At 36.4% G+C, this 24,404-nt stretch overlaps 1 protein-coding gene across 1 annotated transcript in view; it reads right to left on the bottom strand.

The window, feature by feature from the left end:
• Positions 1 to 435: 435 nt before the first annotated feature.
• Positions 436 to 24,404, bottom strand: part of MALRD1 (MAM and LDL receptor class A domain containing 1) — a 271,411-nt gene continuing 247,442 nt past the window's right edge. Inside the window, exons 37-41 of the mRNA XM_014312109.1 lie at positions 11,582 to 11,664; positions 11,401 to 11,491; positions 2,937 to 3,012; positions 1,231 to 1,287; positions 436 to 537 (exon numbers count right to left, since the gene is read on the bottom strand). Coding sequence (XP_014167584.1) covers positions 436 to 537; positions 1,231 to 1,287; positions 2,937 to 3,012; positions 11,401 to 11,491; positions 11,582 to 11,664 — 409 coding nt within the window. The remainder of the gene's footprint in view (positions 538 to 1,230; positions 1,288 to 2,936; positions 3,013 to 11,400; positions 11,492 to 11,581; positions 11,665 to 24,404) is intronic.

Here is a 24,404-nt window from a genome sequence, read left to right as displayed (position 1 = left end):
TTCTGCATCTTGGAACACTAAATGAGTCAGTTAAAATTCCTTTCTAATGCAAAATTACAGAAATATTTAAGTCATTGTTTCTCAAATAATGGACATAAAATTATGATTTCCAAACATAAAGAATCTGGATTAAACATTTTATTAACATACTAGAATTTGAACTGTATGAATGTAAAATGAATTCATAGTTATAATTATCAATCTCTTTCTGCACCAACAGAAATGACAGAAGACTATATATAATTATGGTTTACTTATGTATGGATCCCAGTTTCAATATAAATTTACTTTCTGAACATAATTGTTTTAATAAGAGTTATTCTGTGATGAGTTATTAATTCATATTGCAAATACTACAGTATCATGACACATTTCCAGATTTTATAACAAATCTTTAGGCAGAGAGTTACAATCACTATTGATCCTGTGTTGTGTTTAAGTTTCCAAGGAGCTACATAATTTTTCCATGTCTTCTGCTGCTGCACCATAGAGAGGATTCGGAAAAGAAGTGGCATTCACATTTTCATTAAACGGATACTAAAAGAAAAAAGATAAAATGAAATTTAAAATCCAAGTGATTCAATTATTTTTTAAATGCACATACAAATGGCTATAGATTCATTATAGAAGTAACATATTAAAGAAAACTATAAAATCTCAAACATTTTTAGACCAGATTTTCAGCTGAATAAAGTTAGCATAGATCCACCAAAACAATTACCTACTACGTGCCCCTGATCAAGTAATTTAAACTACTTCTGCATCTGTTTCCACCGTTTTTCCCTTGTCTCCAGAGCCCTTGCTCCAATATACATTTAGCATTATTTTAGGCAATTTATGTACAATAGTGTAATTGCAGTGGGTCACTAATTTTGGTACATGGCATGGTTATAATTTCCTTGATTGAAAAATTATGAGAAAATAGATAATACGAACCTTTCCTTCAGGAAAGAATTTCAGTAATTCTGAACATTTTCTTCAGCATCTGCCCAGGCTGAAACTTACTGCTTTAGTGTATGGTGTACCAAGTAGCTATGAAGAGCAACACTACTAGAATTGTTATTATGAGGTCCTTGCCAACCAATTCAGCCCCAGTCATCTTTCTCAGATTTCCAGAGGTGCTAACAGTATAAGTACATCATTGACTTTAGGAGACATTTTTCCCTTTCCTCTGCAAATGAATTTCCTTTACTAGTCCAACCCACATCCTAGAAATATATTATTACATACCTCATGCCATGGAGAAACACTGATTTGAACAGCAGATGAGATGGCATACCTAGGAGACTATAAAAAGGAAAAAAACTGCTTCAGAATATTTTTAGTGAGCTGAAAAGAATATATTCTGCCTTGTGGTGCCTGCGTAACAGACTCTATGGATCCAAAATTACGAGGCAGTATTATGAGCAAGAGTAGAGCTATGCTAAGCCCACACGATTTTAGTGTTCAGGAAGTTTCAGAACTGTTCTTTATGAAGCTCAGAGACTCCCACAAGGGCATAACTTGTGAGTATTCAGCTGGAGACAAGAGCTTTTGCTCACATTCTGTCATCTCTTTTGATTGATGATACACCATTCAGATTTAAGTCTCATCAGACTTGGAGAAAACTCATAATGCCTGTTTTCTTTTAAAAAGAAGAATTAGTGTAAACATGTATTTTCCCAGTCTTAGAGAAAATAGAGGAAGTTCTGGTACATGGCTGGACTTCAATCACAATGCCTGGGGCTGTCTTCCATGAAAATGTCTCTCCTGACTCTGTGCTTCTGTTTTTCAACTTGCTATTAAATGAAGCCTGTCAGGAATCTATTTTAACTAAAATAAAAATGTCCTGACGAATTGGACATGATTGTGATGGGAATATTTCCAACTTGGAGCTCTCACAAACTCCAGTCTATAAGTGAATTCATTTGATCTAATGTCTCTAAAATCAGGTGTAAGGACCTTTTTACAGAAAGTAAATGGCATGTCAGAGTTAATCCTATTCAAAGCTGCAGTGGAATCTTATATTATTGACTGTGCAAAGGACAAGCTTTATTTTCTATTTCAAATCAAGCCTAGCTCTTTCAATGCTAATAAGGGTAGTATCAAAATGAGGGCAGGAAGGATATTTAAATTTTTTTTCTTTTTATTCCCAGGGTATTTTTCTTTTTTTTTTTAAATTATAAACAAAATATCAGAGATACCTTCATTTAATTCAATAATTTATTTCTTGTTAAATTTAAGACATGATTTTTAGTTATCATTCTAATTTGAGAATTAAATCTTGCCTTTAATTCCTTTGCTGTAATATGTTCACTTTTAAATATATATTTTATGCAAAAAATTCTTTGTTACTCTATCAGTTTCTTAATTCTGATCAAGAAAGGGTACTAGGGCAATGTGTGGCCAATTGCTTCTTTAGTGTCAAGGTGAATTTTACAGTGATGGGAATTGTGATGTATGTTTAAGGTACTGGGGAGGACTAAAAACTCCTTTATTAAAGTTGAGTGAGTGTGCAAAGGCAACTTGGTTGCCAAATCATTCATTGTGTGTTTTTATTGTTGTTGATGTGTTTCTTTTGTAGTGTGTTTTCTTTGTTGGATGGTTTTTCTCGGTTTTTTTTTGTTTGTTTGTTTATTTATTTTCCAGATACAAAAGGAGAGGAGTCCCAGCAAGTTTATTCTTATCTATGTGTGGGTAAATATTTAATCCAAAATACTTTTTTTCCTCCAAATCGTCAGCCTATAGTCATGATAATTATAAACACTGAGATGTTGTCAAAACTGAGCTGATTTCAACTATTACTATGTTTTGAAAATGCACTGGAACTGATCTGAGTATTGAGTTACCTTTTAATTGTCACTTATTAAATAACATTCTCTCAGGGATTATATTCTTTTAATGGAAAAGTATTTGAGGACTACCGCACATTTTCTGAACATATAGAGACACCTTACCTTTACTTTCCCAGATGATCTAAGGTCTTTGTACAATGGATTGGCAAATGAAGAGATAGCAGCTTTCTGCACTTTCCTTGGGAAGCCAAACAAGAAAAAAAAAAGAGGAACAAAAACCACCATATCACACAGGTCATCAAAGAACCAAGCAGATTAAAGTTCAAAAGACTTGAGTCCAAAAAAAATAGGTGGCTATATATATTTTCAACTGAGCTCTACTGAAATTAATGAAATTAAACCAATATTCTGGATAAATAATGTCTTGGTTAAAATAATAATTTTTCATATGTTGCTTCAAAAATATATATATGCTTCTGGATGTGCATAGAACTATTTAATATTTATAAAATTCAGGTATAGCTCTATACATTAAATAAAACATGAGCTTAACTTAAAAGTTGCATTCCTATAATTTCTTTGCATGGGATGAGATCATGTTCTTCCTGTGTTTTGCTATCAGATTGACAATTCAGTGATTACCATGGTCACAGCCTCCAAGTTCAAGAGCACCTTAGTTTTTCATTGTTATAAGTACTCCACTTTTCCAATTAATTGGGAAAGAACTTGCATTTTGGGTCAAAATCATCAGCATCAGTTTTAAAGCTATACAAGCTTTTTCTACCCATATCTTTTTCTACAAAGGCAGGAATAAATAATCACTTGAGGTATTGAAATGCAAATTTTTCATTAATTAACACAATGCCTTAAACAATTTTTAATCGATTATTAGGAAAAAAATTTCTATTTATGAATCTTATGTCCATTACCTCATCTGGAGGTTTAAAGATTTGCTTTCTTGATAGAGGTCTTCACATGCCCCATTTCTTTCTGGAAGCACTTATGACCTGTGCGGTTAATCACATTTCTTCTGCAAAAGCAGAATGGGCATGGAACATGCTGCCTAGATCTAAATGTTTTCCCTAATAGATGACTAGTTGTTAATATTCCACATTGCTTGAAAACACAGAATCGTGGACTCATTTATGTTGGAAGAGAACTCTAAGATCACTGAGTCCAATGTTTGACTGATCACCACCTTGTCAGCGGGACTAAGTGCCATGTCCAGCCCCTTCCACCTCCATTGGTACTCTGTTCCACCTCCATTGGTACTCTGTTCCAATGCTTAACAACCCTTTCAGTGAAGAAATTCTTCCTGATGTCCAGCCTGAAATCCCCTAGCACAGCTTGAGACCATGTCCTCTTGTCCTGGCACTTGTTCCTTGGAGAAGGGACTCACCCCCACCTGGCCACAATCTCCTGCCTCAGGTAGTTATAGAGAGCAGTAAGGTCTCCCCCGACCCTTCTTTTCTTTTTTCAGGCAAAACACTTCCTGCTCCCTCAGTTGCTCCTCATAGGACTTAATTTCTAGACCCTTCACCAGCTTTGTTGCTCTGGACTCTCTCCAGCACCTCAATGTCTTTGTTATAGTGAGATGCCCAGAATCATCAAAGCAGTTCCAATACTACATAAAATGCAACAGATGTATTAGTTAAAATTACTGAAGAATGAAGCAGAAGTTTATCTTTGCTTCTGAAGTGATGCATTTATTTCTTTGGGGGTTTTATCCACAGTTTTTGTGCCTTGAGTACATAGAAATCTGCATGTACAGTATTCTAAGAAAAAAATTTTCCCTAAAGCTTCCCATCAGTCTTGATGATGGAGAAATAAATTTTGTTGTGTGTTTCTGTTCCAAAGCTGCTCCTGCAGGTGGTTGAAGCTATGTCTGCCTAGAATCTGACAGACAGACAGGCTCTGTGTTACTGGGGTAGGCAGGACTGAGGGAACAAGAGCAGCCACAGGAGCACAGCCTACAGAGATGTTGGGAAGGGAAGCTCTTCCTCAGTGGGAGCCACAGAGGAGACACACTGAATGATTTCTGTTGCAAATAGCTAAAACCAGAATGGCTGCTTGGGAGGAAGACGCAAGTAAGGCACAGAAATAGTCTACCTTATGAATTAAATCAGTGCAAGAAATGAAGTTTGGATTTTAAACTAAACCAGACATGTCTCCCTAAAATTTTTCACAACAAGACTGTCAGAAAATAATTGCTTCTAATGCCAGTCTCATAATTTATTTTGATTACCTGACACAACAATGGGGAGAGCTGAATATTTGAACCTGTTAATTTTTTCATTTGATGTAATCTTAACTGTAATAAATAATGATATTCTGATTCATTTAGTTTGCTTAGTGAAGCAGTGAAAGATTATTTATATGCCTACTAAGTGTATATTTGCATCCCAGTCCTCCTGAATGAAGTCCAGAAAATGTGTACAAAATTTATTTTTTACTCTAATATGAAAGCACAGCTCACAAAATCTAAGGCCAGAAGCAAAGTAAGATGAGAAGCTTTTAAGGAGTTTGGCTCTGCTTCTAAACTAGTGCCCAAAGGGCCTGACTTGCCTGCCTTAATTTTGGTGCCTCATGGAGATATCACAAACCATCTGTATGGCCTAAAAGCATGATATGGAATTAAGAAAATCACTTCTCTTTAGAGCCTGTTGAGACACTTCCAAAGGGCAACACAGGTCACACAATTCCCAATGTGAACCATCCTTACTGTGCCAATAGCAAATGGTCAGGACAGGTCTGGTTCTCTTTCATCACCCCATTAAACTCGGGCAGTTTGTGCAAGACACACACACAGCTTATCTGGGCAAGAACATGCTGAGTACCTAGGTCTGTCCTGAGGGCAGGAGGGTGCTGAACACAGATCTCCAGCTTCCTCTGCAAGGAGGAGAACTAACCAGAAGGGCACTGTGCCAAACCGTGGGCACCTAACAGAGTGCTGGCCAAGTTCTTCAACAACATGTTTTTGGTTACTGTGCTTAGTGCTGAAATTGGTCCTGTCTATGTCTCAAGCAATAAAATTGAGTCCAGCAGATTTCATGTGTCTTCCCACTCTAGATCTGAACCATGAAAAGCGTATGTATTGGTGACTGAATCTTAGGGATAAAGGGAATTTTATGGCCCAAAATATGGGCACTGCTTGAATTTAGGCACCAGAAACTTAGGTGGAAAATAAACTTTCTCAATTCACTCCTATTCTTATGACCATTTTTGTCAAAATTCAAAAGCCACTTTCAATATACTATCTTATGTAAGTTATGCTACACATACATACACCATATATAAACACATAGATTCATACATATGAATATGTTTATACAAATTTATATGTGGTTACCACTGTTTGTGAATGCAGCAAGCAATACTTGCTAAAGGATATCAATAGATAGACTTAAAATTTCTAAAATATTTTCAAATTACTTAGAAGGCCTTAAAGAATTTGTAAGAGAAAATTTAATCACGTGTTTTACACAAGTGCTGTAATCTATCAATTGCATGATGTAGTAACTGCAGTAAAAAAAGTAAAAAAAAAAGTAAAAAAGAGAGTAAAAAATACTCAAATATGTGTGTAAGGTAGTTTGGAGAGAACCGGGTTTTCTAACATAACCAGAAATGCCACAATGGGAATGGAGAGAATTAATCATCTTAGGTTGAGGTAACATTAGGCATAGCTTTACTAAGCTCATCTGCATTCCTTAGTAGCAAAAACTACTGCCATGTCAGAGGTTTCTCCACTACAATTTCGCAAAGACAGGAAGAAGTTTTATGCTCCACAAAATACCCATCACTGTATAAACAGACTGCTGAGTAACATCATTCTTGTCAATGGAAAATTAAAGTATCTAGATTTCATTTTTTTGAATGCAAGAGCTCATAATTTTGGACTTTTCAATATACCTTTAAAAGAAAAAACAAATCTTTCATGCAGAACACAGATTCTTAGGAAATACAGTACTGGAGGAATGCTTATCATCTGATCCATAACAACAATGACAAAGTCCTAGTCGACCAAAGATTTAATTACAATTAAGCTACTAATTAAAATAATCCCTTAAAAGAATTTTGATAGATGTGCTAAAGCTTCAGTTCTTAACAGAAACTAAAACTCAAGATCTTAATTTCCAAAGCATGTTTAAACTCTTTTCCACTAAATTTAAGTTTGCTGAAGTAAGCTATATTTTGCACGTCCCATAAAAGGGGGCATGATGCAAGGAGAGAAGGCTTTCCAAAAGCTGCATCTAAAATAATGTACAGGCCACTTGGATGTTTGATTCGACTGTTAATATGCTGAATGGGTTTCGTAAGTCTGTACTTTGTACCTTTTGAGTCATTTTGGGGAAGTAATTTTTTTTTTTTTTAATTAAATCACTCCTTTGCAACTTTCATCTTTGTGATCTTGACGACTACAGACTACAGAGACTGGCTGTGCCTCAGTGTTTCCTCCTGTTTCTGTCCTTCCTACGTGTGGTGATCATCAGACGTAACATTTCAGAAAAACTCAAAACTTCTGACTATAGCACTCATCCTTCAGAAAAACAATACCCTACAGAAGAATGAATGGATTTGGATAGCAGCATTAGACTAGTACAACAATTCCCAACCAACATTTATGGCTAATGCTTCCAAATTTTGGTTTACTTTTTCCCATAAAACTGCACATTTTTCTCCCATTATACATGAACTGTATCTGTCTCTCTTCCAGTTCACAAGCTGAAAACCATTCACTAAATGTCATTATGCTGTCATTCTGTTTATCTCTTTGGGATATAGGAACAGAGGCACAGCCAGCAATAACCTCTGGCAGCCCCTCAGATGTGTTTGGAGAGCATTCCTTGGAATACTCCCCCCGTTCCTTCGCACCAGACCTCCAGAAGGGTATGGTCTGATTGCAGAAAGTCTGGCAACAGAAACTGGGAATCATCATAATTGTAAGTAAACCTTAACTATGGAGAAAGACTAAAGCACCGAGCTTGTTTACCCTGAAGAAAGCAGCCTGTAAGGAGGCATGACAACTGCCTTCAAGAACAGAAAAAGCTTTCTGCAAGGAGGAAGGGAATGATCTGTTATTGCCTATGGTGAATAGGAATAAACTTAAATGATAAACAGACACATCAGCAGTTGGAAAATAACTTTCTAACAGCAAACTTCTTTCTACCCAAGGTACCAATATAGCCTGAGGATGCCATCAAATTCGTGTTGCTAGAGGTTTTTAAATGTGAACTCAGGAGTGATGCAATTGAGTCTGTGATCTGGCAGGATGAAAAATGGCCTCTGTGGGCCCTTTCTTTCCATGATTTTCTATCATTTTAAAATGCTTTCTCATAAGACCTCAGTTTTTCACTCTTTTGCTTGTGTGGCAAGATACATTGTTATATGCTTGCTTTGGAAAATTTAATGTTCTGTGTTCATTAAGATTGACAGACCTGATAATAGCTGTGGTGCATTGGCTTTGCAGTGGATGGCACAGTTCAGGAACAGGAAAGAAACAAACTGAAAGGATCCAGGGACATTCACTGATTTGGAGGCAGTAGTAAAAAGGCATAGCTTAGCTGGACAGAAAGTCACTTTTCATACTCTCACATTTCAAATTACAATGAAGCATTAGAAGGCAGCTGCAAAAAAATGGAAGCTAAAATGAAGCTTTGCTTCTATTTGGTCAACAAGGACAGATGTCACTGATAGAGTGGAACAACTGGCAACCTTCCCTTCTGGATTAGGGAACATCATCTCTATAGTGCAAACAGGAATTAGAGAAAGTCACAAGCTTCTCTGATTTGGGGCTTCTGTACAAAGGTTTCACATATACCCAGCTGGGGACTGGGAAGTATCTGACATATCTGAATGCTGTCATGGCAATGAAGTATGCTGCTGCCAGGCCATGTAAAGCTGCTTTTGTCCATTAGGAAGTAAACTTACATGATGACTTCCAGTAACTCCCACTCAGTAAGAGGAGTGATTAAAGCCTGCAGATCAGAAATTAAATTCTGCAAAGGAGAAGGAGATAGAAAAGGGGAAGCAGGGCATCCATTCTGGTTTGAAGGGAAGGGTTAAAGCACTGTTATTGTTTCCAGAGAAGAAGAAGAGTGACAAATGTGACTTAGGGTCTCACTGCTGTTAGTGACAAATTTTTAGCTGGCAATCACCTGAGGGGTACTCAGCCTATCCCTACTGCCTCCTACCTGGTTTTCTGATGAAAAAAAAATTCTATTGGACTCTTAATCGTCTCCAGCTCTTGTGCACGTTCCTGTACTATTTGCCCTGAGACTTAGATGGACCTACACAACATTTTAAGATGTCCTTGGAGCTAACACCTACAACTCCTGATGTGCCTCTGGAGATCTGTCTGCCAGTGCCTGCATGGGTGGGTCTATACAGTAAAGCAAGGGGACACTAACAGAAATTACATAAAAATAGCAAGCACAAGAATTTATCAAAAGGTAGTATATATGGCCTCAAGCATGTGAAAGCTTCCCTAGAGTGACTCTAGTGCCTAATGACTTTATGAAAACAACATGGCTCAGGAGGGCTAAAAGCAGACAGAAGTAAAAACTAACTGTAGGAAACTATAATTTATGTGCCAGTAAAATCCTCTCATTCATAAAATCCCTTGAAAAAAATCAGGAGTAAAATCTCATGCCTCTGTGTGGTGCTGTCACATTGTACATTTTACAGACTTATGCAAACACAAGTCACTTCTTATTATGAAACCTTATCCTAAAGATCCAAACTTCAGTACATTAACATTGGCTGCATTTTGACTTGTCACTTCTAATTACTGATTAAGCAGTTCAGGAATAACTTGCCTTAATTTACTTCTATGTTTCCAGCTGTGATTTTTGTATACCAAATCATGGTAGGCAATAGGTAGTTGAAGAGGAAGAACCTGGATGAACTTATCTTCTCAAATTCAAAATTTCAGATTTCATTGTTTTCACAATTTCAAACAAATTGCCATTTATTAGCTAAATTTTTTCTTAGGAAGGTGCCTATAAAAACATTTTGACTTACATGTTAAGTAGACTGTGACTGAAAACAAGGAAAATAAAAAACTTTATTTGTAGTGTGGGCGAAATGATTCGACGATCTCCATTTCTAATAGACAAAATTTGTAGTCACAAAAATTTCCATCATCATAACTTACCTTTCTGGAAGCTTTAATGAAAACAATCAAGACCAGAATAAGCTTTGTTTTGTAAGCTTGTCTAATCCTCTCTTTCACAGCTCTGGTTCTCTGCATATCAGGGCTGTGGTATATTCTTAGAGCCATACTAAGAAGATCCTCATTCATCCCTCTTTTATACATAATAGGACCATATTGCTTAGCATCATATTGCAACAGGGTAGAAAAAAGACTACTATTTTTTTTGTAGCATAATAATTAAAAGGAAAGAAAAAAAATTCCTTAAATATAGATTTATGGGAAAAAGAGATGTAAATGGCAGTGCAATAACCTTTGAGTAGACATTTATGAAAGAAAAACATAGAGGGAATGTTGAATGAGAGCACAGAAGAAGTAGTGGAGGAAACAAGAATATTTCAAATTAAAACACTATCAAACGTGTTTTGAGAAATTAAACTCTTTTTTCAAAGATAAGTATTGAAATCACAAAAAGAAAAATGCAGCAGCTCTTACAATACAAGTAATCTTGCACTTCTGAAGTGCTATTCCATATGTGTGCCTTGGCAGGTTGTATTAATGTGAATGAATTAAATCTTAAAGCCCTGTGAAATCAGATAAGGAAATGTTATTCCTGCTTTCAAGAAGAGGAAGGAGATGTAAGGAAAGCAGGTGAAGCTTTGCACTCAATTAACAGAAGCACAACCAATAAAGGTTTCTGCTTCAACATTTTGTTCTGCGTCCACAGACAGCTCTACCTGTCAGGGGAGCATGCAGATAGGAGACATGTCAGCAGCAATAATGTCAGGACAGGAGTCTACACAGTTTAGTAGATACTTTGGGAGATAACAACATCCCCAAAGAGAGGAAAGTCTATAGCAGAGAACAAGTTTAAAGGAAAAGAGACAGCTTTGAAGATGAATTCTGGAGAAGAAAATGAAGGGTGAGGAAAATCTAACAGCACAAAAATGGACAAGGAAATGTGCAACAGGAATTGCTGAAAGGGAGGAAGGGACAGTGCTAGGTGCTTGCTGGCAGAGAAGGATCTAGTAGATCCTAAGTTGAGAGATAGGCAGAGAAAAAATACAGAGGTTAGAGTAAAATAAACAGTTAGGGAGGAGAGAAAAAGCAGAGATTATCGAAGGAGAGAAAAAACAGAGATTATCAGAGGGATGACAGGAAGGGCTTGTAAATATATCTGTGAAATACTGAATTGTCAATTGAAGGCATATCCTAAAAACTTCTAAAATTTATAATTTAAGAATACTCATACAATGCTACAATCAAAACATTCTGGGCAATCAAGCCATTGTTCATTGTTTCCAGATTCGGGCCCAGTAAGGTCAGCTTTTGTTGCAAAGTTACGTTTTCTGCTTAGTGTTTCATATGAAGACAGACTGTGGGGAGATTCAAAACTGAAACCAATGAGCCTGGGCAGTTGGCCACTGCTCTGTGCCACATTTGTGTCTGCTATACACAAAATAAAATTTTACTTACATATCTGGCACTTTCTTCTTCGAAAGAAAATACAAGGCAGCAGCTGTAATTTTAATCAGTAAGAAACCGATACCCAATCCAATCCAAATATCTGCAAAATCAGAGCAATCAGACAGAAATAAGTAAAATGAAAGACTCAAAGGATGAATTGAAAGACATTACTTTCTTTTTACAGACCTACCATTTTGTAGGGGACTTGAAGTTGGAGGCTGAAGAGGCTTAGCACTTATGTGGCAACGGTTTCCTTTCCATCCTTTTCCACATCTGTGAATAAAACAAGAAGTTTTGAAGAAGGGAGGAGAAAGGATCATAAACAGTGATGAGCACGGAGGAAAAAGCCAAAGTTCTGAGCTCTTTTGCCAGTGACTAAAGCTTATCCAAGAATCACAAAGAGCAGCATCAAAGTTAATATAATGGAATCTAAGTGAGAAATACACAAAGAAAACTAAGAAGAGAGAAAAAAAAATAAACTAAGTTCAAAGATTAGAATTGGCTTCCTTTTCCATAATGCCATCATATTTTTCTCTTACAGCAAAAGAAATGTGACCAATTTCCATGTATCCGCCATGTGAGAGTTAAATACATATCTGAGTTGAGGGACTGGGACCCTAATATAGAGAAAGACACACAATTAGAATATGAGAAAAATATTTTCCTTCTGTCCCCTAATTTGTCTCTCTTGTTTTTCTACTTTTTGGTAAAATGGTACCTCTCCAACAAATACCTTGTCAAAATCAAAGCTACACTTGAATGTGAAATTATTCCAAAGTTTCTGTTTGGTAAAATTCAGTCTTGATTTGAAGAGACCAAAATATAAAATATCTGACACAAGCTTTGCTGTTTTGATTTACACTTGCTGCTTAATGGTTAATCAAATTCAACAAAAAGGTCTATATCATTTGTCACTTTAATTTGCCTCAATTAAGCTTTTGTCTACTTGCTTTTATTGTGGCCTTCTGTCTCCATGAGAATGATGACACCTAGGTGAGGGTCAGCTGCCTTTTCTGAGAAACATGCAATTTGGGGAATTTCAAAATGGCTGCAGCATAAAGGGTTGTTAGGGGGATGGCCACATACTGACATCTTAATTTCAGCACCCCACATGGTGTTTGAACCCCATCCTGAGTGTATTGATGCAATGACTTCAACCAGCTTTCCAATTATATGCATGGCTGTTGATTTATGAGCTTCATAAATTTTAAACATTTTTTAGAAGTGTGTATCAGGAAGAAGTGATGGTAGTAGTCCAGTTTCAGTCCTACTAATGTCAAATGCATGGAAAATTATTTTCACCTATTATTTCTTTCTTTACATTTCCATAAACTATTAATGTGGGCTGGAATGCATATTGAGATGCTTGCTAACTCTAATATCATGATTTTTTTTCCATACTCACTACTTTTTAAAATGTAATTTTGAAATTTTAGTTGTCTCTCCTTAAATATATAGTATGAAACTTCACATATACACAATTAAATCTTTTTATTAAGGTTCTTTAATTTGAACATATGAGAGAGGACTTCATGCTATTTGCCTTATTTGCCAGCTTGTTTAGCACAAGGTATTGCCCACGTCTTACCCTAGCAGCTGCACACTGAGGTAAGTAGGCATTTCAAAGGGACAGGAAGGCATTTCAGAGGGACAGGAGTACCTCATTTTCCCAGAAAATTACTTAGGAATGCTGGATGTAGGAAGGGTGGGGTGGCAGGAGCAGCAAGAATCTGTAGCTGCAATGATAATTAGAATCCTTAAAGGATCAGGGCATGTCAGGAACCAGATCGATATCCCAGTTTCAGACATGACAGGAAGGTGACTTCCAAAGACCAAAAGAGCCTGATGCACAGTTTATTGCAATTCGGTGCATGGTTAAAAAATTCTGGGCAGAGACCATGCCAGAAGGGTAGTACTCGAATACAGTGGGCAGAGGGAGATTTTATTTAACCCATTTACACCCCAGATGGGTTTTCTGTGGTTAAAGGGTTACCTTATATAAGGTTACTAATTGATATCCTAATGAATCCTAGCTTTAGAAATTAGAGCCAGTGGCATATTCTGACATGCTAACTCTAAAGAAAAAATGGTATTTCAGCTGACAGCTCTGGCTGAGCTGTAGACCCATTGTATTCAGTGGCTGAAAATACCTGGTCTCTTCAATCCTCCTTCTTCTTCAGCATACTACAAAAATCATGTTATTCATAAGCTGCTCTTTTATGCAGACTAATGATCTTATAAAAATGTCAAATTGCATCTGGGCTGACACCAAGCTCTGTGGATCCATGTAGAAACATTGCAATCTGCTGGTAATCACCCATCAAAAGAATTTTCTGATTGCTCTCAATTGTATAATTTCTTTTCTCTCTGTTTGCCAGATATTCTGTTGAACTGGATATGCTTTTAACCAAAATTGGCTTCTTTCTTGTCACTGCAGGACTTACTTGGCTGTAGAAGAAAGAATAAGAACACAGATTTGCAGCTGTGCACAAGCACTACTCAGAGTGGCAAGGAGAGGTGCCATTTGCTGGTTTGGAGGCACCAGGACATAACTCACCTCAGAGCTGCAAAGAGGTAGTTCTCATAAAGCAGGTGTGTGTACTGGTAGGACTGTAGGAAGGTTTTACTACACAGAAATATCTAAATGCATCTTCGTATGCTGTGTTTCCATTTATTGATGGAGTATTTCCACATATTCATGCTGTGTTTGAATTGTGGGTAAAAAAGTTAAGCATCTTTTAGTTTATCTTCCTATACACACGGGTTTTGTGATCAACTCTTAACTCCCTTGGCTTGGCCATTCATTCCTCTTCAAATCTCTGAATGCTACATGACACATACCACTTAAGAATCTGATATCAGACTATCAAGGTGTAATTTTAGCCAGTGAAATGATTTTCCACTGCATCCATCTAGGTTGTTACTGTAAATATCACTGACATTGGCTGGGGAAAAAAGAAAAGTGTAAAAATGGATAAAGGTAGAGAAAAGATAATATCTCTGGAACTTGGTAATTTATAAGGAAAAATTCAAAAAACAAATTGATGGGAAAAATGTTGTAAAGCATGAAGCATGGGCACTATTTTATAGGGAGAGGGAGGAGTGAAGGCAAAAAAAGATGAAGATAGTAGAAACAGCATAGCTAATCCTTAAAGACCAGGATGGAAAAGGAGTGCTAAACAACAGCAACAGCAACAACAAAAAAGAGTAAATAAGTTGGTTAAGTGCTCCCACATGTATCTTCACACATTAATTTATTTGTTATTTTTTAACTGCGATAGGGAATCTTAGCCATCATCTGCCACTGAGGTAAAACATTAGACTGTCAGAAAAATCTCAGTTATAATTTGGAGATTCATTCAACCCTTTATCAGATTTGTTTTTTCATTACTAACAAAATTCCATCTTCTAAAGTAAAAAAAAAAAAAGACAAGGGAAAGCAAGAGTTACAGCTAGTTTAGAAGCCTGCAGCTTTCAGTGAGTCTCCAAGAAAAACTTGGGAAAATTGCTCATTAATAGCTCTCAGCTGATACAAGCATTGCCTCTGGCTTTTAATGAACCCAAGCTTTTCTGTTCCCAGAATAGAGGGAAACTTGTCTTAAATATTCAAAACAATCTCGTTTCATAAATGTCTTGCAAGATTTTGTTCTTTTTATATCTATCATTTCTAGAAACTCCAGCTGACTACAGTGATAGGTGTGATGGAGAACTCACTCTGTAACTTGAGAGGAAAGGAATGGAGAACTCACTCTGTAACTTGAGAGGAAAGGATAGAATGAGATTTCTGGCACGAATATCTGCCAATAACTTAGATTAGAGAAGAAGATAAGATAACACTTCTAGACCATGAAGGTAAATAAAATATAAATAGTTTTTATCAAACTACTCCAGTTATTTCTCTGTATTAGAAAGCTGAGGTGTACTTTCAAAACAAACAAATATTTAAGGCATGGTCTTCTTTAGGACAGCTGGAGGTTTTGCTAAGAAATGCAGAATAAAAATCTTTTACAGGTTTGAAAATGCTATGCCACTATATATTACTTTATATTTAACAAAATCCAGAAACTACTGCAGGCAAAAACCAACCAATCAGACTACTTGGTTAGAGCCTATGCAAAACTTACATGACAAAACACAGAACCTATCATCCTTAAGAAATGAGATACATGTACCCCCTTCTCTGAGTGTGACTCTCCATGGCCTTCTGCCTGTGCAGTCCTTTGCAGCTGTGATGTTGTGTGGGTGTTGAAAAGATGTTCTTCTCATCTATTGACATTTCCTGTAGGATTCACACTCTGTCCAATGCATGAAGTACTAGGCAGTTGATAAAAAACTGGAAGAGTCCTTCTTTTCATTGAGGAATAAAAAAAAATATTGGGAAAAAAAGGTGGCAAGGATAATCATGGTAGAAGTTTACAGTGATTTTGAAGAGATGGATGAGGTTTCCCTAGGTGTTTGTACTGGGGGCTCAGAATACAAAATCCTTTGCTTTTGCAATCACAAAATAATAGTCTCAACCCTCAGACTTCATTTGACTGTTACTGCAAAATTGTATCAGTGAATAACAGTAATAATACCAGGCATCTTTTTAGGAAATCAAGTCAAACTTCACTTTAGTACTGTGCAACCCTTGAAACAATTGGTCCTGAAGTGAACTTTGGTTAGCAGCACCAGTTCAGAGCAGCCTTTGCATACACCCAAGAGATGAGTCCCTGAAGTCCAGATAATGAAGGAGAACACTCTTAACTACCCATCCACTGCTGAGCATGGACGGTACTTCTAGGAGGCTGATAAGTTGCTTCTTCAAAGTCACAATTACTTTTCTCTCTGATGAGAGCAGCCAGGGATACGCCAATGCTGTTGTGGTGTAAGGACCTTAAGGATTACAGATCAACCATGTCTTCTGGGCTATGTGTTAAATCTTCATTAGCAGGGTAATGGGAATTTTGAAGAGCTTCCTTAATAATCCTCTTCTGCTATTTTATTTTTAAGACAGACAATTCTGAAAAGACTGAATTTATCTCTTGAGCCATGAAGCCGAAATTCCACACTATTTATGTACAATTAATTTCCTTGGACTAATGACATCTTGACTAATTAGCAGCACCACATTTTATACAAGTCTTAAGCTTGTCTGAAATACAGATATAGCCATTGCAATCCTTTTAGACAGGAAACTCCTCCTAGCTGAAACAGGAGGAGCAACAGAGAAAGACAGATGAAATAGCACTTCAATACTTCCATCCCAGTGCACATCCTAATCTATCCTGCTTGACAAAACGTCTTCTGCTATTAGCAAGTTCTTATAGAAAAGTCACCCTGGAAGGCAGAATGTTAACTCTTCAGTTTTTCTTCCAGGATTTCCAATTCATTAATCCCCATATACATACTGGTAATGCAGAGGAAAGAACTTAGCATTGCCTGTGTTGCTGCATCCTGTGCCTGCAGTTGTGGCTCATCTCACTCAGAATGAAAAATAAAAACCAGACAAGGTGTCTGTTGTTTTCGATGTTCAGCCAGGGCATTTTTAATTTACAAGAACATGTCTGGCTAATACACTGCTTCATTTCAGAATATCAAAACACACCTCCTTTTCCTATTTTTATCTGAAAAAATTGTTATACAGAAAATCCAATCTGTTATGCCTTGTGCATGTTCAGAATGACCAAAAGTTATTCAGCCAACTATTCAGTGTTGGTATTAATAGTACGTAGATAAGGGCAGTAATGTGTGGATGATTGTAGCTATATATTCCTCTGAACATGACTGTACACTTTGCAATATCCTTTAGAGAATGTTCCTATGAATCTGCTCCAATGCAGTGAGACAGTGCCTTCTGTGTTAGCTCAGGTTTGCCATTGCCATGTTTCTGATGCATTTGCTGTTTATAATACATTACATGTGGAATATGTAATATATTATAAACTCACATTTTCTGGGAGCTGTGCCATGTATGCCTACATGCTGGACAGCTGCTGTGTAGCAGTGCACATGAGTGCTCCATGAGTGGTCTTGGATGATACAAGGGAAAAAAACCCACCCAAACCACAATTCTAGCTTCTTGTGGGAACAGAATTTACACCTCTTTGCTATACCATATATCAGTGTAGAAGTTTCTCTGCTCACTAGTGTTTGCAACGAATACTGTGCAAACAATAGTGAAGCAAAGTAGCTTCACTAGACTCTTGATGGAAACAGCAACTCTTCATTCCACTGTGAAGGAAGAAGCAAACTCTACTGCAGCAAAGTAGTTATCCTTTTGCACACAGGCACCAAAGATCCTCAGATGCTGTAAACTCCCACTAGCACAGCAAGGAACAAGAGAGGAACAGGAGCTCCCCACAAGTGGTCATAAAAGAAAGCTGACTAAACTTCTGAACAGAATTATATGGTGTGGATCTGTATGGTAACAGAGGCCTGGAATTTGAGGATGTAGATATGGCTTCTATTCAGAAAACTGTTAAAATTCATAAGTGGCAAATACAAATGAATCAACATGAAGGAGAGCAATATAAGGTGTAAACAGATTCTAAAAGAACTATAAGTACTCTGTGAGAAGATCTATGCATCCTCATAGATTTTCAAGGAAAGTAATGGCTCACTTTGTATCATAAAAGCCTGCAGGATGCATAATGAGTAAGATAGAAGACTTTCGAGATTACAGTGATTAAAGTCATATGGCAGAGTCTGAAAAGATCAGATTTAATTTACACAGAAGATGAGTGGGAGCAGATATGCTGAAGGTAAACAAAATGATATATGGTAAATGGAAGAAAAATCATGTGTTGCTGTCTATCTTCCAGAACATTCAATCAAACTGAAAGGAAATACATCTTAAACTAATAATAAGGGCTCTATTTGTCACACAGTTGTTAGCTGACCTGAGGGAGTCCTTGCCCCACAGCAAGTCTTAAAAGCCAAGAACTTAATGATATGTAGTAGAGAGAGCTCCTTTAATCAGAGAATGAAACTCTTTAGAGATTGCAGAGTCCAATGTGATAACTGATTGCAATTTGGAAGAAAATTCATATATTGGCATAATTATCTTTTATATGTATCTTTTCTCTAGTGTGTGCTGGGAGCTACTCCCAGGTTCCTAGCATGACACACTGATTACTCATTGCTCTTATAGCCACAATGAGAGGTTCTAATTACAGCCTGAGTTGAATAGCAGAATTGTTATAAGGAAGGAGGAGGTCAGTGTATCTAATTGTTTTTCATAGAGATACACAATGAAATTATGGTAACCAGTTTAAAGGTTTAGAGTGGCACTTAATTCTTCTAGCATTAAGCACCTGAAAAAGGAGGGACCTAGAGACAGTTTGGACAAACTTAGACTTTGTAAAGTCTAAAGAGACCAGTTCTCACTGGGTCCTTTACCTGTGTCTGTAAGAGTGCCACAATGAATAATTCTGACTAAATAGGTATGTTTAGCTTTTTCACAGCTAGGCAAGAGGAACAAAACTTTACTATTTGCTGTGAAATGTTGAAACAGAAAATAAGCTACTTCTGGTTTTAGAATTGGAGCATGAAGGTGAGATTTTTATCCTGGACAGCTTGTGGATGACTTCCTGTTAGGTGCAGACAAACCCTTTATTACATGGGGAAGGATAAATTCTTCCTCTAATGCCTGTCATTTTGAACAGAGAGCTTGGAAAATTTCAGAGCAAATATTTCTTCACTGAAATTAGTTGATATGGGAAAAGGCTTATATTTCATGGAGAATTTGAACCTAAATATTAAACAAATTCTGTCAGAACTTGAAACTTGCCTGATCTGCCTGATTTCTTTCTGGCTCCTAATGTAAACACTTCAGATCAAAGTAAAATTTTGAAGTTATTCTGATGAGAATTACACCAATCTAAAAAATAAATTACTTTATTTTTTCCATAAATTCTTTCTGTTTCAGACCAGTGCCTGATAATCTTGCATGACAGAGTTTTTTTCAGGGTGTTTAATCCTATCATAAGTAAATGCAGACTTATATGGAAATTATTTGCTGTGTCATTTGCTTTTGTGCCTTTAGTGTTTGATGAAATAGGCCCCAGCAGAATTCATTGAAGGTTGGTATGTGACATGCACTGTGGTTTATGGTGCAGATTTATTCAGCTACACCAAAGAAGCAGAAGTACATGTTCACAGCAGATGGCCAGACCTGAAATCCACCATTTAAACAATTACACTCCTTTTCATGCTAGCTTTCCTCACCTTCTTAAATAATAGTTTTCTGATAACAGATTTTTCATTACTATATCTCTGAGTTAAAAGCTCCCGTGGGAAAAATTGTGAAGCTACTCCTGGCACCAAATAAATAATTTGGTGTTAAATTCAACAGGTAAATGACTATTCACTTAGCTAGATAATAAATAAATTAAAAGTTTTAAGATTTCTTAAAAAAAGAAAAAAAAGTGCTTTTTTAAATTAAATTTTCTCTAGGACAAAACCAGTATTTCAACCTACTTTACTTAAAGATCAAACCACCAGCAATCATGTTGTTTAATTCTAACTGATGCTGACATGAGACATCCACACAACAAAGGAACAACTTGAAACAATGTAGTAGGAACACTGATCACTGATGACTGGAAGTAAGAGTCCAAACTACAGCTGAGTCCTGAGTTTCAGCCCTCTGCTTCCAGAGCTGTGCTTTGCAAAAAGTGACCCTCAGAACACATGATTTTGTCCATAAAATAGTCTTACCATTTTAAGCCTGGATGAACCAGGCTTAGTCATTTTGTGAATTAGAATCAAAATATGGCTCACTGTGGGCACCAGGCTGGCGCCTTGTCTGCTGAGGGAAGTTTGGTGCAAGTACTGCAAGCGATGCGCTTAGCATGTGGAGCACATCACTAATGAGAAAAGGGACTAATCTGCACCTTCTCTTGCTCTAAGGAACCTTGGAGATTGAAGCATTGCACATTTGCCATATGAAGAGAAGCTGCCCAAGACATCTGTATCATTACAGCAGCACCTAAAAAGTGAAAAAGTTCACTCAATAGATACACCTTAGCTTAGATCAGCTGACAGAAAAGAAGCAGTCTTTCATGCCAGCCTGTCTATCCATCTAGTTTCCAGTTCTTTCTTCCTCCTTTTTTTTCTTTTTTTTTCCAATCTTACATGCCTTTCTTTGACCCTCTTACGTTTCTCTTCTATTCTTTCCCTCCTTCCCTTTTGCTCTTTGTGGAACATGCATTTGGAGCTGATCTTTGATTTGCTCTTGAAGAGCACTCCAAGTAAGGGAAGAATATAGACAGAAAGAGGGCAAGAAGATAAAAAGGTAGAGAAACAAAACCTCTAGGAAACATGTTTTACATGTCTGTGTCTCAAATATAGACCTTAGCTGCAACTTTTAGAGGTCTGAATAGAGATTAAGGAATGAACTGACAAAGTCCGACGGTGCAGCTGTATTGACAGCTGGTAGAAACATTATTTTTCTTTCAAAACCAGCACTGATTTCACATTTAAGCAAGATTAGGAAATAATGCAATAAATTATAGAAGAGACGTGTTCATTTCACAGAAAAAAGTTTTTTGCTTAAATTACAATGCTGTGATAGAACACATAGGGTTCTCCATATGTAAGGCCTGATAAAAGGTCTGAATATATTTACAGTGGCTGTTGTTTAGCACAGAGACCATCCTTTTATTGCCTTATTTTTGCTAGATTATGGGTTGGAATTTTTGGGGTGTTTTGCATTTTTTTAAAACTTCTTATTTGTTTGTTTTGTTCGTAAGGTTATTATTATTATTATTGGGTTTGTTTATTTTTTGTTGTTTGTTTCTTTTGAGGTTTTTGGGGGGGTTGTTTATTTTCTTCTGCTTGTTTTGTTTTTTAATATTTGGTCTTATTGCTTTTAATCAATAGTACTAACTAACAGTACTACTTACTCACTACATTATTATCTGCATTATAGCCAAGTAAGAAATAATAGATATTTATTTCAGTCAGCTCATGTATCTGCTTTTCACTGCAGTTTTCCCTCTGAATGGTTTTCATGTGAATGAATCTACAATGTGAAAATCTACAGGTGAAATTAAACAGTTATTTTAAAAGCTTATGCCATGGAAGTGTTTTGACAATATTAAACTATACACTTGGCACAAATAATATAAAAAAAGTTTAAAAGTTATTTTCTTTCTTTTTCTGCTGCCCCTTTTCAGCATTGGTTCAGTCATTTTATCAGCTGAAATGGTTGGCTTTTACCAGAGCGTGCCAACACCAGGCGTTGCTCCTGGCAGGTGGATTGTTGTATATATTAGAGATTATAAATCATTTTGTCATTCTGAGACAGTCATAAATGTATCTGCTTGCACAGGGGAAAACACTGTACAATAACATCTAATTCTGCTTCTCATTGCTGCACAAAGGAGGTGCACAAGTACAGGCTAAGATTACATCAAGAAGAATACATTCTTTAAAATGTTTTGCTTCTTTTTAAATGTATGCTTATATTAAAAAACCAAAACAAAACAAAACCAAAAAAAAAGACACAAAACTTCTCTTTTTCTTATCATCCATGTATCAGAGAGACAGTGGTTTACTCTCTGAATTGGACACAACTCAGAATAAACTTCTGCAATGAGTTCTACATATGCAAGTGTGGCTCACAAAAAATAAAGCAGGGGTCTTGTCTCTGCATAATTTGCAGGTATTAGAGATGAATTTCACAGATGCTTAGGGAATTCTCTCTCTAGTTTCTTGTTATCAAGTTAAATTTATGAAATCTTCAGAGGAATGACCTTTAAACAATTTATGAGAACCTAAGACACTTTAGATGCAATAAAAATAATTTCATCACAACCTTCCTTCCAGCTCCACATTCTCTTAGCGTTGTTATGGTTACAGAGTCAAGACTTGAGAATTTAGGAGAAGCTGGAACTGAGGATTCCCATACAATTTCAATTCAAACCCTCAGGTATGCCTGTTCAAGCACATATTTAATTGGAAGATCACAAACTTGCCATGCACCTCCCTCCCAAATTTAAAGCTTTAATTCTGGTATTCAGTGTTTACCATTGCAACATGATTATAATCATGGAATACTGCAGAGGTAGTTCACAATACCCAATAAAAAAAAGAAAAAAAAGCCAACAGGAATTGTCATTACAAGTAAACTAATTGTTATTACAAATAGCTAAATCATCACTTCTGTTCTTAGTATTTAAACCTTCAAACTTCAGCACTTAATACTACTCTATTTGTTGCTATGAAGAGAAATTTGAACTCCAAGTGCATTCTTGAAACACTTATTGAGGAGAATAAATAGGTCTAAATGTGGCTTATTTGAATTAATTTAATAGAAGAGTTAATTTCAACTGTTAATTGTTAATTTCAACCGTTAATTGTTAATTTCAACCTGGAACTTTGATGAAGCGAAATCTTCCCTGTGATTGACACACACATATTTGTAATAACATATGGTGAGCTATAACCAATGATAGAAAAATTTCTAACAGCATTCCAGCATTCATTCAACAAAGTCTCTTCTTGGTTACAGCCATGGAATATGCAGTATGCAGTACAGATGAAGAAATGAGAACTATTCCCTTGATGTCAGCACGACTGTGCAACGAATCACTGTACATAAAACAATTCAGAGCAGCCTTTATGCTCCTTTAGCATGCACTGCCAGGCAGAACAAAAGCCTAGTTAGCCTGCATTGCTGGTCAACAGCCCTAACAGACAGAGGCAGTATCCAAAAAACTGTGAGTTCAAAGAATCCTTGCTATGTTCTGTTTTTCTACTGATTTTATGTTAACAGTTGGGACAAGGTGGCAGGGAGCCATAACAAATATTCTGTATCAATAAGGGGCAGATTTACATTTTGTAAAGCCACAGGACTGAGGTGTTTATATAAGCTGAAGTCAGCTTTTATATAGCTGAAAAAGAGATTTCATTAACCCACTTCTCGTCATCTATTTGGAATAATAACTGTATATTTTTTTCTACTGAGTTCCTTGCAGATGATATTTTTTTTACTGCTCTTGAAACATTCTGTTACAAAGCTGGTACAATGCCCTACCTTTATTCTTCAACATCAAATAGCTGAAAACCATGACAAGATAACTTACTTTCACAAATACCTTCAAAGAAAGATAATAAGAAATGTATCATATTGGTACACATCAGTTCCTATTTTCTTTTGGAGTAAATAAATTAATAATATATTGTATTGTTACATATATGTTCTCAAATATGACCTGAGGTAATTAACCCTCTAATGTGTAAAAGGAGACTGAACTTATTTGTAAATGATAGTTTACTATATTTTGAGTGAGATTAGACATTGATCTTTTTAAGTTCTTCTGCTATGGTTTATTTTTTACGAGAAGGATTTTTTCACAGGTAAAACATCCAGTAAAAATGATTGGCTATGGTAGCAGCTGTGTCTGCAGGTGGTTTCCTATGCACAAGTACAAGAGGAGACATGCAGCTGCTATGAAGTAGCAGGAGTGTGAGTCTGCCTCTGCTTGTCTAAAAAGGTGGAAAGCAGAGGAAAACATCCTGCATGATGGACTTTGTTTATGAGCCAATGTTTGGGACTGAATTTTTTAAATATTTTTTTTTATATACAGCACAAGAGTTAAAAAGCCTGCATTTTCATTATTTTCTAAATTGTATCTTGATTTAAGAATTTAATATTTTAAATATTAGATTAGATACTGTGATTCTTAGCAAATGTAATAAAACTATATTTTGCCAACACTGGATTTAATAATGCCTAGTTTTTAATGTTCTCCTACCTATTCATACCATTGCTTTATTTCCATTATTAACTAAACACATCCCTTGGTTATTTCAAAGGTCTGTGGAAGCAATGAGAGATAGTCAGGTCTACACTCAGGTCTTTGCCCCTTCCCCCCTCACATCTCTGATGGACAATGTGATTTGCCCTAAGATAAGAGCAGCAGGTGAGTGTTGCAGGAGGATCTGTCTGATGCTCCCACAATGAATGATTCCAGCATGGTCAGACTGTGATGATTGTGCCTGACTTTGGTGCGCATCAGCCTGCC

This window comes from Geospiza fortis, unplaced genomic scaffold, assembly GCF_000277835.1.
Source record: "Geospiza fortis unplaced genomic scaffold, GeoFor_1.0 scaffold138, whole genome shotgun sequence".
Classification (NCBI taxonomy): domain Eukaryota; kingdom Metazoa; phylum Chordata; class Aves; order Passeriformes; family Thraupidae; genus Geospiza; species Geospiza fortis.
Note: the sequence above shows the minus strand (reverse complement) of the source record. Positions and strands in the feature narration are given on the sequence as shown.